We start from the raw sequence: 13,274 nt of genomic DNA, 5'->3' as shown, positions 1-13,274 counted from the left end.
ATGAGTTCAGATTGATGGGAAAGCACTCTGATGGGCTGGGATAGGAGTCCGATTTAACAATTGCTGTTTGAGCAGAAACAGCCCTGCTGGAGAGGAAACAGCTCACAGCAAGGATCTCAAAATATCCTGGTGATGTGCTCTTGGAGAAGTGTTGTGAGGCTGCAGGTGGAAAGGGAGTGCATCTGCTTGGGCTGGTGCTGCTCACTCACAGGCTGGACAAGCACTGTTAGCCTGCTCCCAGTGATCCTGGGAGCAATTGGAAAGCCGTGAGGAGCCCCGGCTTCACTTCCAGCTGCAGATTTTACATCTGCATAGCCACAGGCACCTTGTGCCTCCCACCCTGGTGCTAAAAATGGCTAAGTTGGTTAGACCCTTTTAACACCATGCCTCAGTCTCTTTCTGTGAAAGAAATTTCTTTGTTGCTTTCTTTTCTCTTTCAGCCCAGCCTTGAGGTTTATTCCCTCCTGGGCATGCAGTTCAGACTGAAGACATGCAAGGCTGGGCTGGGTGAAGACACTGTCATTTTCATTACTGAAGTTAATTCCCCCCTAAGAAGCTGCTGGCTGACGAGGTATGACCACAACACAGCCCATCACCATTTAGACTGGCCTGTTAAGGAGAACTTTAAATAGATATATTTATTTTTGATCACCACTAGCATCCCGTGTTGCTAGCACAAGCACAGTGAAATGAATCTGGAAGCAATCAACTCTATTAAAAACCACAATGAATACAGGTTGTGCCTCTGGGCCATCAAAGCCTCTTCTGTTTCCAGTACATTATACCTTGTTCTCAGCCTGATCATAATTGGCTTATTAATTAATTAATACTTCAGAGACACTGTGAAGCTGGTAAACATCGCATAAAACCAACAAATATTTATATCTTATTAAACATAAAATAGGATATTTTGTAAGTAGAATTAAATTCCTTTACTGCCTCACAGTTTGGAGCTTAGCTGACAGCTAGTCTTAGAATACATTTAAAAGTGTGAGCATTTAGGAAATAATAATTATGCAAGTAGACTGATGAGATCCATGCACACAGCAGTAGCTCCTCCTCGTGTTCTTGGCAAGAGGTTACCAGCACATTCCGAGATGGATGCATCTGCAAGAAGAGCTTTACATTGTGATACCATACAGAGGATGGTTTTAATTACATGAATTTATTCTGACACATGGATCCAGTTTTGTTCTGCTGCTTATGTGAGACACTGCCTGCAAGGGTACCTTGGTGAAAACCACTCTGGCACTGCTTGGGCTGCCTGCCCTTTGGTGGGCTGGGAGCCTGTTCAGTATGCACCTCCTCAGTGGGGCCTCCCTGGAGCACTGGAGGAGGCCCAAGAAGAGATTGTGCTATGTGCCTGCAATCTGGTCTCACTGGAGGAGTATTTTATTGGTTGACACTTATTAATTTAATCTCATTAATTTACATCAGATAGTAATTTCCTCTCTGCTTTCTTAATAAGTATTGGGAATGTGATTATTCTCCTCTTGCAATAAATTTCTTCTTTCATTCATTATGGAACAATTATCTCTGGGATGTTGAAGTATCTGGTGTACTAATAACTACTAATGATCCTGGGAGTTGATATATGGTGTATGATTTGTCCTGGCCACTGGAAAAGATTAACACTTTGAGTTTGGCATCACGTGTACTGGAGTGCTGAAGTCTGTGACTATATTTTGCAATACTAATTACATAATACAATGTTTAATATAATCAACTTCCATGTTTATATGGTTGTTCCTTTATGATTTCAATGGTCTTTAGGCTTGGAATTGAGATGTAGCCTGCCAGGATTTAGGGAAGTCCCTAAAGACATGGGACCTTTGCAGCTCTGATCTGTGGTCTCATGGATTTTGCAGAAGGTAAGTAATATTTGACAAGCACCAAAATCAGCAAGACTTAATTTCAACAGAAGGAGCATTACCCTAACATTTACAAGATGAAAGGTTTATTGACTAGATTAAGAATATTTATTAACTGTGCTGAGAATGACATAATTGAACAGCCCTGTGAACATTCTCCTAATGCCCTCAGGGTAATTAAAAGCACTCAGGCTGCTGCTGAGTTTTGTTTGCCTTGAATTAGCAGCCTCCTTTGTGGCTACACCTGCCACAGCAGTGCCCATGTGTCTTCCTCAGAGGGAAGGAGCCAAGTAGGAAGCAGGGACACCAATTGCACTCTGCCTCCCCAAAAACACCTGGGTGTCTCTTTTGAGAAAAAGGTTGACAAGGAAGGAGTGAAAATGACAAGGTAGTTAACTGTAGAGATCCAGAACCACTCCAGGCTGGGACATGGCAGAGAGAAGAGCAGCTCCTTTCCTTTCTTGCCTCCTCCCACCCATGGTACAATAGGTTCTGTACATTAGGTATGAAGAGATTGGGTCACATTTTGTCCATGAACCAACTTTAGGCTTTGCAGTGTCTGGATGTTTAGGGCTAACGTTGGCCTCTCTGCTTTGTGTGCTTGAGCTGAACTGCTGCAACAGCAGAATCCAAAAGCTAAAAAATACTTATTCTGTCAAGTAACTCCATTTACTTATGTATACATTTTCACTTTCTACTCCTAAGAGTATACAATTGCTTTTTTTTTTTTTTTTTTTTTTAATGTGGATAAGAAAGTCATATTATGTTGGAACCCAGGACATACCTCTGGCTGCCCTGGCTGTCTCAAGACCCTGGAAGTCAAAAACACCTGTGGCTTTGATTTTAGCCTGTGGAAAAAAACTCCCAGCTTTGTATGAAGAATTACAAGCCACAAGGATTTGAGTAGTGGGTAGTTGAATTAACACAGGGTGAAAAAGTAGAATTTTGGGGTTTTTATAATGAGGTTCAAGGGGACAAGACAGAGGGATTTAGGCATGCCTTAGCCTTCTTCTCCTTCTTCTTGTCCTCCATGTCTTGCTGTGATGGTAACACTTTTCTGTTGGCTTAAGGTAGAGACGCTGTCTAACAAATGATAGATATTGACACATATTGTAAACATACAGGTAGTTTTTAGTATAAAATGTAAACATCACCCTAGAGTGCAGACAGAATGCCATGGATGACTTGCTAGACAGAGCTCAGCAGGTCAGAGAAAGAATGTTATCAATAAGAGAAAATAATCTTGAGAAGCCAACCCTACACATTCCAACTTCTTCTTTGGCTATGCAGGCTGGGAAACAAGGACTTTTACATTCTTGGGGTCACCTCAACACCTGGACTGCAAGAATATTACATGATGACAGTATCCAAAAGCTTAAGACAGCTGTCAATTATTCAAGCCACAGTTTTTCTCCCTCCTGCTGCAAACTACACTAATAAATAGTAAATAATTTGCTGTCAGAACAGATAGAGACGCATCCTTTCAGAGAACCTTAGCATTTCTATCTCCAGTGCTGCATCTGAGAACATCCCTTCATTCACAGTGCAGCTTCCATCAATCAGGACAGCATCACAGGGGAGACAGAACCTTTCTCTACCTAAAAGAAATGTGTCTCCAGGGACTAAGTAACAAGATTCCTGTAGACCAATACAGGTGCACAAGTTTTGGGCAGTTAAAGTAAGTCTCAAGACATACACAGGCAGTATCAGTAATCTTCTCCACTGTATTATTTTAAACCAGTGCTTCTTAGAAATAATATTGGCTGAAAAACAACAGCTCAAAGATCAGCCCTTTAAACCTCTCTCTCCAAGTGAGCATGAATGAGGAACTGAGGCCAAGAAAGAAAGCACATACCTGGATGGGAGCCAGGTATGTGTCTAGACTTCTTAAAAACCACTTGCAAACTGTTTGACAAGATTGTGTAATCAGCCTATAGCAGAGCCATGAAGCAGGTCTTGGAAGGCCAGAATTGTTATCTAGTTGTTTATTTGTGAAATTAAATTTCCAAGCTGTTCTAGACTCTTAACACAATTTACTGGTTTCAACTATATAATGACAGATGCTGCAGATGCATCATTACTGCATCACACAGGCTGCGTCCATACTTCTCATTGCCCTGCCCACCTCACCTCCCTCTGCCCCATTCCTCCTTTGCTGTGCAATTCCAGATGCATTTCAACATGTTAGCTCATTATACAGGCTGCTGAGGAAAATAAGATGCAGGTGACTCACTCCTCTCTTGGTGCAGATGGTAACCTGAACTTTGTTTTGCTCCTCAGTGAGGTGGTGCATCTTGGGAGGATGCTGTGCATGGGAAAGTGACTGCAGCAAGACACCAGTAGTCAACAAAAAACAGGAAGTAACAGTTCTGTGCTAACAGCGCAGAAACTGAACTCAGAGTTACCCAGGGAGGTTTCACATCACTGATTAAAAGACAGGATGCTAGTTCATTAACATAGAACATGCTGTGGGGACATGGATCCAATTTTCTGGTTGATTCCAGTTCATGCCCCTGTATCTCCCTTGGCAGTTCCTGCTTCATGCCAGAGTCAGGCCCCTTAAATATAGCCTGGCTGTCTGCAGTCCCTTAGTAGAAGGTTCATTTGTGCTCAATAGTTGCAGAATATCAACAGAATGGCCAAGTTGTCAAGATTATCATTACAAAACTGCCATTGCAAGAATAAATACAGAAATTCTAATTTAGTTTGGTGTCTGAGCTTTGCCAGTTATTGCAATCTAATTCACGCAACTGGATCTCCTGAGATAATGATGAAGTTGTCACTTCAAGTCCATTAGACAGAATGCTTTATCTTGATTTAAAAATTGCAATTGCAAAATTATGGATACCGGTACTCTAAGTACAAAGGTACACTGGCACCTCTGAACACTTGTTCAGTGTGGGAGTGCTGCTCATCCTACAGATACTGAAGATGCAAAACTGTGATGTGCAGCCAACACACCTGTGCTGGTAAAAGCCCCAGCTTTTCACATGGACTTTGCCAAAATCAGTGAGAGGCAGAAATAAAATTTCTTCTGGGCAGCACTCCACAGACAGCACTTCAGCTTCTCAAGGCTGAATCTTGTCCTTGCCCCATAATTCAGCTCAAGAACAACAATTTCAACAGTGAATTTGGAGGCAACATAAGCTGTGCCTGGCTCTAAGCAGCATGTGATCTTAACAAACAGGTCAGTGCACCTCAGAGCTGCCACTCCTTCACTCCCTCCACCACCTCTAATCACACCTCACCATTCTCAGGAACTTCAATTCTCAGTGCTGACTTCTAAGCCTTATGTCTTCCTAAAGATTAATAAAACATTTGTCAGGAGCCCCCTTGCCTGGCTGGTGATGCTGTGCCTGGGGCACCCCAGGACAGGGCTGTTCCTCCTGGCTGCTGGGGAGCAGCTTATCAGCTTACACATGTGTGTAACTAGAAGATGTTGGCAGACAAATCTCTTTGGCAGCAACTATTTTGGAAACCGAAAGCCAGACTTTGTCATGACTGTAAGTCATGTGATTTCCCAGCAGAGCCATCTAGCAGAGGTGGCATTTCTGATGTCATGTAAGTGCTACTCAGGAGACAGTACCTAAACAATGGGGAGGGAGAAAACTGAGTTAGTATAAAATAAAACTTTGATGTTTTATGATTTAAGAAAGTCACTGTGAATATGAAATTTACTTGGAAAAATCCAAAATCTAATGGACTGTAAGGTCAGCAGTAATCAGCCTTAGACTACTGCTAAAATGATGGTTTGATTTCCTTGTGCTTCCATACTTTTAGCTACTTTACATTCTGTCAGCCTTATAGCAACATCTCTCACTTTTATGTTTTATGTTAAAAGAGGCCACAAGCCCCACAGATATCTGAGAGCATAATTTTGGTTATTGTGGTACCTAACTAACAACAAAAGGTTTAGATGACATTTTTTGAAGATTTACTCACCACTTGGATCCTCTGAAGTAGTGACAAACTATTCTGTAGAGCTAGTGGAACTAAAATAGCCATTGAAAGTGTTTTCTGCATAAAGATTGGAACTTAAATGAATTATTCATCTGACAAATTTATCATCTGACAAATCTGGTCCTTCATTGAAAATGTAATGCATTATTTGACATTCACTAGAACAAAAAGTCAGACACTAAATCAGGGTGCCAGTCTTTGGACACTGAAGTTGTATCTGGACTGAATTACCACAACTTATGAGGACCAGTCTGCCTCCAGGCACTACCATTAGTGTTTCAAACATGACGTTTCATCCTTGGATGGAAGTGCAAAATTCAAATTTAACAAACTTTTCAGAGTGCCACACTGGAGTTCTCTTCAAAACCTCTCTCTAGTGGGCACTGAAAGATTGGCAACATCAAATCTAACCAATTTCAAGAGCCCTGGAACTTTTCATGAATTTTGTAGGGTTTCAAACATACTTCAGTAAAAGTTCAGGCACATACTAGTTTAGAGTCCCAGCCTTCATAGGTGTCTCCCATTTTAAGACACTCATGTAGCATCTGCAGCCCAGTAAAGTGAACACAGATGGCATGACAGTATCCTGTATGCAAAAACACATGCCTGGCATTTCTATATGCAAGCTCAGCAAGTAATTATCCATAACTGTTCCCCCTCTTATCCACAAGATGTGTTTGTTTTGTCCTTTGTAGAGGAAGATCTGTCCTCCTCTGTGTCCTTATTTATGCAGGAAAAAAACATCCTGTGTCTGTATCGTACGAGAAAATGAAGGTATGAGGTGAAAAAAGCAAATAAAAATAGCAATTTTGCAAATATTTCCCTCTATTCTAAAACACACTTGTGCTTTACTCTGCTGTTGAGGCCACAGGCAAGCCCAGCAGCAGCATTTCTCTGGTGATTTGTAGTCTCTGGACTACTAAACCAAGGCTGTTAAAGAGGAGCGAGTGTGCCTCAGCTGGACTAAAATAAAGATCATTAGCAAGAGCCTCCATGAAAGGGCAGTTATGGTTTGGCTGTGGTTCCAGCAGCTGTAAAAAGCACGAGCACTCCAAGTCTGTGTTGCTGCTCAGACAGGAGACAAGATGGCCCTGTCCACAGGAAAAGTTCTGTCAGGAATAAGGGCCAGCAGCAGAAGAGGACATCAGTCTTTTACAGTACTGCTCTCCAAGAAGGGACACAGTCATCATATGGGAAATATTTAGCTGTTACAAGTATACAGCACCTCCTTAGCTTCCTATCATTCCTATCATGTGTGCTAATAGCCAAAAAGGTTCACCAGCTTTCCACCATGGATTATGTCTATGAAGTATTAGCCACTCCATCCCAAAGCATCCAGTGAAATCTGTATAATTGTCCCCTCAAGTGCTGGCCTGACTCACTGCCCTCTGAAAAGGAGCAGAGGTTATTACAGTGCTTAGAGCGGCAGAGGTTAAACATTACCTAGCATCTGAATTCTGCTCTCTTGCAGGTAAGGCTGTATTTCTGCAGCAGGCAAGCAGTTCTTTATCTCCTCAATGCAACAATTACTACAGGTTTATCAAGACTTGATATTTTTATAGTGTCAGTGATACCTAAACATAAATCACACGCCTGGTCTGCAATGCTACTGTTGCTGTCACTGTATTACATGCAGCAACACATTAGTTTTGTCAGAGAGTTCATAATAGCACAGCAAATTTTGTCTTCAGAAAAATGTTATTTTACCTAAAAGACAGCATGTCAGGAGTAACTCCGCTAAACCTGCTCTTTGGTGCCCCAGGCTGTAAGGAATGCAGAGAGCATCCAGCCTTCGCCTTCCAGTGGCTTTTGCTGTAAACTGGGAACCCATGAAAATTTTTGAGACATTTCTAGGAATTAATATGAAATATTTCTAGTTTGTGTCAAGTTGTGTGGCTTTGTGACAGGCATTTACCATTAGGAAAACTACTGTAGGCAGGAAGGTATTTAATCCATTTGCTTATGTCAAACTTGTCAAAAACAGATTATAAAATTGCTTTGAGTCAAATACATTTTTTTTCAAGTTCAACCAAATCTTGTTTGGTTAAGTTTGTTGTTTTTTTTTTTTATTATTTTCTTTTTATTCTTAGCTATTATGTCTTTATTTTCTTAGTTATTTTTAGGTTCAAGCTAGATTATTTTCAGACTCTGCTCTGATGCAGATATGTTGACTTAAAACAATTTATGATTTCTTTGATTTGCTGTTTCCCAAGCTGATTTTTAAATCTAAAAACCAAACAAATTTTTCCCATTATTCCCAACTTGCTGTTTCCTGGCTTTTTGTGGCATCACATGAGTGCTTTAGCACACAGTGGTGGGAAAATACAGTTTCCAGTAATAAAGTGCTTCTCAGCCCCACCCAGTAAAAACATTGTTTTCCACAGCTGGGGCTAATCTAACTATGAAGTCAACTAAGAAGGCACAGCTCCCCGGCACTGCTCATCCACAGAAGGAAGTGTTCCTCTTGGTCCAAAGCCCTTCTGATTGACTATCTTGTTGTTTTATCCAGCTGGGGACCAAAATTGCAAAATGCAGAGAGGACAAAGGCAGATTAACATCAGAGATTAACATCTCAGGGCTAAGAGAGTATGTGAAGGTAGAAGCTGCTTTTTTTTTTTTAAGTAGGTAACTCTTGCAAGAATGTGCCGTGTTGTTGCATTTATGTATGGCAAATACAGCACAGCAAAGTGAATAATTCTTCATCAAAGGTTAACAGATGAGGGATTTGAGCTGATGATTGAATTGTATCTACAATTATGGAAAAACCATAGACTAAACCTCAGATGGTTCAACTTAAGAGCATGTCACAAAATTTTTAAAAATTATTTTGAGACCTATCTGGCTCCACATCTTTTATTTCAAGCCCTAGGTCCTTGAGGTTAATAATCCCTTCAATGTTTGCTTCTTTTGGCACTGGTAAAACTGATGCCAGGAGGCAGCCCAATTGTGCAGAACCTGCCCTGGTAAAGCAAGATCACACCACAAGGGACAGCATGTCCTTGAAGGATGAGATCATAACTTGTAATTCATACATTCTACTCTACATTTTTAATGGATATCCTGAAAAAACACCTCCTGCTCCCCCCCCCCCCCCACAAAAAAAAAAAAAAACTTAAATAATGAAATAACTCTGCTCTGCAGGTCAACAATTTTTTTACCCATAAAATGCAAATATCACTTGCTAAAAACTAGAAGGGCAAACTGATTTCCTGGTAGCAGTGAGCTAGCAAGAGAGTGCTTCTTGTTCCCATCATAGGAAAAGCACAATGGTGCTGGGAGTGGACACTTTCAGAAAGGTTTGGCTGTTTGCAGCTCCTTTTAGCTCTGGAAGCCAAGTATTGCCAGAATCGTTAAAACCAAAAAAAAAAAAAAAATAAAATAAAAATAAAAAAAGCAAGACACTGAGTAGCAGTATCTGAAACTCCACAAGAAGGAATCCCAGGAATGCCTGCATTCAGCAGCCTCTATCAGAAGTTCTACTTGTTTTTTCAAAGTGGATCTGCCCAGAGGAGTGCTGCTATTGCAATTAGCTACTTTTCATCTGGAGCATCTCCCACCCTTAGGGACCGCATAATGCAGTTCAACAGAGGGACACAGCAATAGCAATAGTGTGTTTCAACCACAAATACTTTACCAATATTCAGCAAGGTGTTCAATTTATAGCTGGCAGCCATTTGTATAAGGGCAAGGGGACAGAGGAAACATCATCTTGGCTTTATGTCACTGCAGCAGATTTATGCTTCCAGTAAATTTAGATGCAAACAAGAGCTGGTTACTCCTAGAATGGGAGAGTCAGCCCTTCCTCTTTTTAAGTCACTGAGTCCTTTTAAGATCAAATGCAACTGTCCTGGACATGTGACCACAGCAGCTTCCTTCAGAGCGAGTCCTCACTGCTGTCAAATGTTGGATTGCTATGGCCTCCCATATTTCCTTCTACTGTTACTGCCACAGAATCTGAAAAGAAGGTTTCATTCAGAGGTGGCCAGGCTGAGTCCTGCTCCAACACCTGCTGCAGCCTCTTGTAGTGGCTCTTTGAGCGATACCGGAATGTCTTTTTCAGAAGCAGCCACAGGGGTCTGTTCTCAATGACAGCTTCCTGTAAAGCAAAAAGAGGGTTTAAGAGGACCTGGACAGCCTTTTACTCTTCATCCAGAGTAAAAAGAGGAGACCCAGATCTCCCATCTGCTCTGCTCATCCATGTCCCTTAAACACTTTTACTGACCACATTTCAAAGCAGCTCCTCCAGAGTTCTCCACCAGAGAACTGTGACCAGTTCCTCCTAAGAGTCTTCAGGATCTGAGCAGAAAACACCACAGACTGCCCATATTTTTCTAGCCTGGGGCAGGGCCTGGTAGGTCCCACTCACCAGAGGAAAGAAAAGGTAGCCAGACCTTGCATTCCCTTATCATTCAGATGGAGTGCTTTAAGAAAAGGGAGCAAGGGTGAGGTAGCAGCTAGATAGTCCCAAATTGGGCTGAGGAGGAGGGAGAAAGAGCAAGACTAGACCATTTTTCCTCTCCAATTAGTGCTGACCAGCACATCCAATGATGCATACCTCGACAAGGAAGGACACAGCCAATGTGACTGCAAGCATTCCCACCATGGAGATTCGCCATGTGGTAGGGGTGCAAACAAGCTGGGGAAAAAGCAGGAGAAGCATTGCAAAACATTGCCAAGTTCACCATGTCCCTGAGTGCCACACTACAATTCTTTTAAATACTTCCAGGGATGATGACTCAACCACTTCCCTGAGCAGTCTGTTCCAGTCTGTAACCCTTTCACTTAAAACTTTTTCTCAATCTCCAGTCCAAACTTTCCTTGGCACAACTTGAGACCATTTCTTCTCTATCACTTGTTACATGGGAGAGAAAAAGTGGCTATAACCTCCTGTCAGGTAACTATCTCCTCTGAGCCTCCTTTTCCTGAGACTAAACAAACACAACTCACTCAGGAACTCCTTACATGACTTGTGCTCCAGGTCTTCAGCAGCTTCATGTCATAAAAAGCCAGACCCCCAAACGGGCTTACCCTGCTGATGAGCTAATACTGCTATTTGTCTTGAGGAATTACTGATAAAGATGCTATTAAATCTATGATGCAGTAGAAAAAAACAGAGAAAACCATTCTTTAGAACTGCAAGAGGAAATCTAACTGCCTTTTAAATTTCTAATCTTAAAAAATAGTTCAAGCTAAGTATTTCAGCCCCAAATCCAATTCCAGCTTCCCAGAGATGGGACTGGCTTTCTGGCTGTAGCTGAACTGTTTTTGGAGATGCCAGCTCAGATTGGCAGTTTCTCCAGGGCTAGGCAATTGCAGAGGATTTTATTGCTTCCTTTTCTCTTCTCGGCAATTCCTGCAAGATTCCCTCCAGTCTGCTCGGGCTGGGAATTTTGCAGTTCAGCCCAAAAGCATTTTATCCCCTTGCAGCTGCAGTGCTGAAAAATGTTCTGGGCCACCACCGTCCACAACAGGACGATGACTTGCTTTAAAGTGCCACCTCGTGGCAGGTTCTCTGACTGGGTCTGCCTGCTGAGCCGGGCTCTGCAGTTAGTTACAGGCAGCAGTGGTAAGTGGGCTCTTTGACATTTAAAATCGAGACTCGGACTTGATTTTAAATTACTATATTTGACTATCTTTCTTTTTGCAAATTCCATTAATCCCATGTCTAAACCGACTTACTAACTGACATGCAAGCATACAGGACTGGAAGCTGCACTGTGTTCAGCACTTGTGACTCAAAGCCACTGCCCTGTTTGCAAATGTACAGAAAAAATAGCTGTGAGGTGCTTTTCTTGTTTTGTTCCTGTGATTCTTACAGCAAGACTGTGAGAGTGTCACAGCAGAGGAGGTTAACATCTTCCAGCCTCAATGTAGTAATTTTCAGCTCCACTGACAACCCCATCCTTCAGCTGATGTAGATCCTATCCTTCCCTCACATTTCCCTTGGGATGGATTTGCACAAGACAACTCCCAGCTTGCATTCTGCCAGACTACCTAAGTCAAGCCTTATTGGTATTTATTAATCAAGGATCAAGACAGATCCTCTCTTGCCATGGCAGCCCCACTAGTCTTTCCCTACAATTGTTCTAAACCCAAATCCTGCTTTGGGAAACTGCAGGCTCTCTAAAATTTAAATGGGAAGCTTCAAAATATTGGGGACTGGAACTAAAAGCTGCTCTGAGTGCCAACTGGCAGATTTTGACAAGAGGACTTTTGTTCAGAGTAGCACAGCTTGAGAAACACAAGAACATGGTGCTTTATTTTAAACTTGCAGAGCCCAGCCCTGTTCTGCTCGTGGCTTCACAAGCCACAAACATACCACACATAAGCTTAGTGATGTTATCTTCTGTTGCTTGGACAATGTGCTGAAACAATCAAAATTACATGTGTAGCTGTCCCGCTGAATGCACAGATATTAGTTTGGAGTCACTATATTTCCAGAAGTTTCTACAATCCCATCATCTAAAATCTACCTCTTTAAATATGATTTGTCTTTAGAGGTGCCATGTCTCCCTGCAAAAGTCTGTGCCTCTTCTTAAAACAATCCCAGTGTGCTTATAATGGACTGGCAGTAGGAAGAAAATCCCCTTTGGAACAATACTCACATCCATCTTGGAGTAGAGATCATCAATGTCAGCAAACACCAAGAAGAGGCAAATGCCCAGCTGCACTGTGAGCACCAACATGAATACATCTGAAGGGATAAGAGCAAAGAAAGAAACCCACAGCTTTACGAGCAATCTCAGATGTTTGCCTTTACTATAGAAGACTGCAATATTTTTCTGTTACACAGTCATCAAAAGAATACATGAGATAGAAAGGAATTTTCAGCAAAAGAAAAATGAACAGAATAAAACTCCACCTTTACTCAATCAAGTGGCTATACATGAATGTGGGGCAAGAACTGTAGCCACAGATTTAAAACACCAAATGGGTATTTTGAACATTTGATTTGACCTTTACATCTGAGAAACTTCATAGCCTTCCAGTGAGTTCTCTCTCTGATCACAGTATATCCTGTGACTCAGAAAAACAGCCAGGATATAGTCTTGATTTTGCTAACGTGGTTAGGAATGCTGCCTTCAACTTCAGTGATGTCAAGACTTTGCTCTTGATCAGGATGTAGAGAGTCAAAGTAATGGAGAACCTATTGCCTTCTCCATCTGTAGGTAAATGTTCCAGTGATGTAAATTAATTTTCTCTTCAGCTGGCATGCACTGAACGTCATCCTCCACCCACTCGTTTGTGTTTTGCCTTGTTCTGGGAGACTGATGACCCATTTTTCTGCTCTCTACAAGGATCGTTCCCTCCTCACTATTACTATACTGAAACATCAAAGCCATGAAACCTGCAGCATTATTGTAACTCTTCAATAAATTAAAAAAAAAAAAAAAAAAAAAAAACAACAGAAAAAAAGAGCTGAAGAGAGCTCTGTCTAAGAGC

At 41.7% G+C, this 13,274-nt stretch overlaps 1 protein-coding gene across 2 annotated transcripts in view; it reads right to left on the bottom strand.

The window, feature by feature from the left end:
- Positions 1–1,042: 1,042 nt before the first annotated feature.
- Positions 1,043–13,274, bottom strand: part of ATP13A4 (ATPase 13A4) — a 45,653-nt gene continuing 33,421 nt past the window's right edge. For both annotated transcript variants that reach the window (XM_021536808.3, XM_085587773.1), the window contains 3 exons: positions 12,437–12,525; positions 10,387–10,467; positions 1,043–9,927 (listed from right to left, as the gene is read on the bottom strand). In XM_021536808.3, coding sequence (XP_021392483.3) covers positions 9,706–9,927; positions 10,387–10,467; positions 12,437–12,525 — 392 coding nt within the window. In that variant the 3' untranslated portion in view covers positions 1,043–9,705. The remainder of the gene's footprint in view (positions 9,928–10,386; positions 10,468–12,436; positions 12,526–13,274) is intronic.

The sequence above is a fragment of the Lonchura striata genome, chromosome 9 (genome assembly GCF_050655825.1).
Source record: "Lonchura striata isolate lonStrDom1 chromosome 9, ASM5065582v1, whole genome shotgun sequence".
NCBI lineage: Eukaryota > Metazoa > Chordata > Aves > Passeriformes > Estrildidae > Lonchura > Lonchura striata.
Note: the sequence above shows the minus strand (reverse complement) of the source record. Positions and strands in the feature narration are given on the sequence as shown.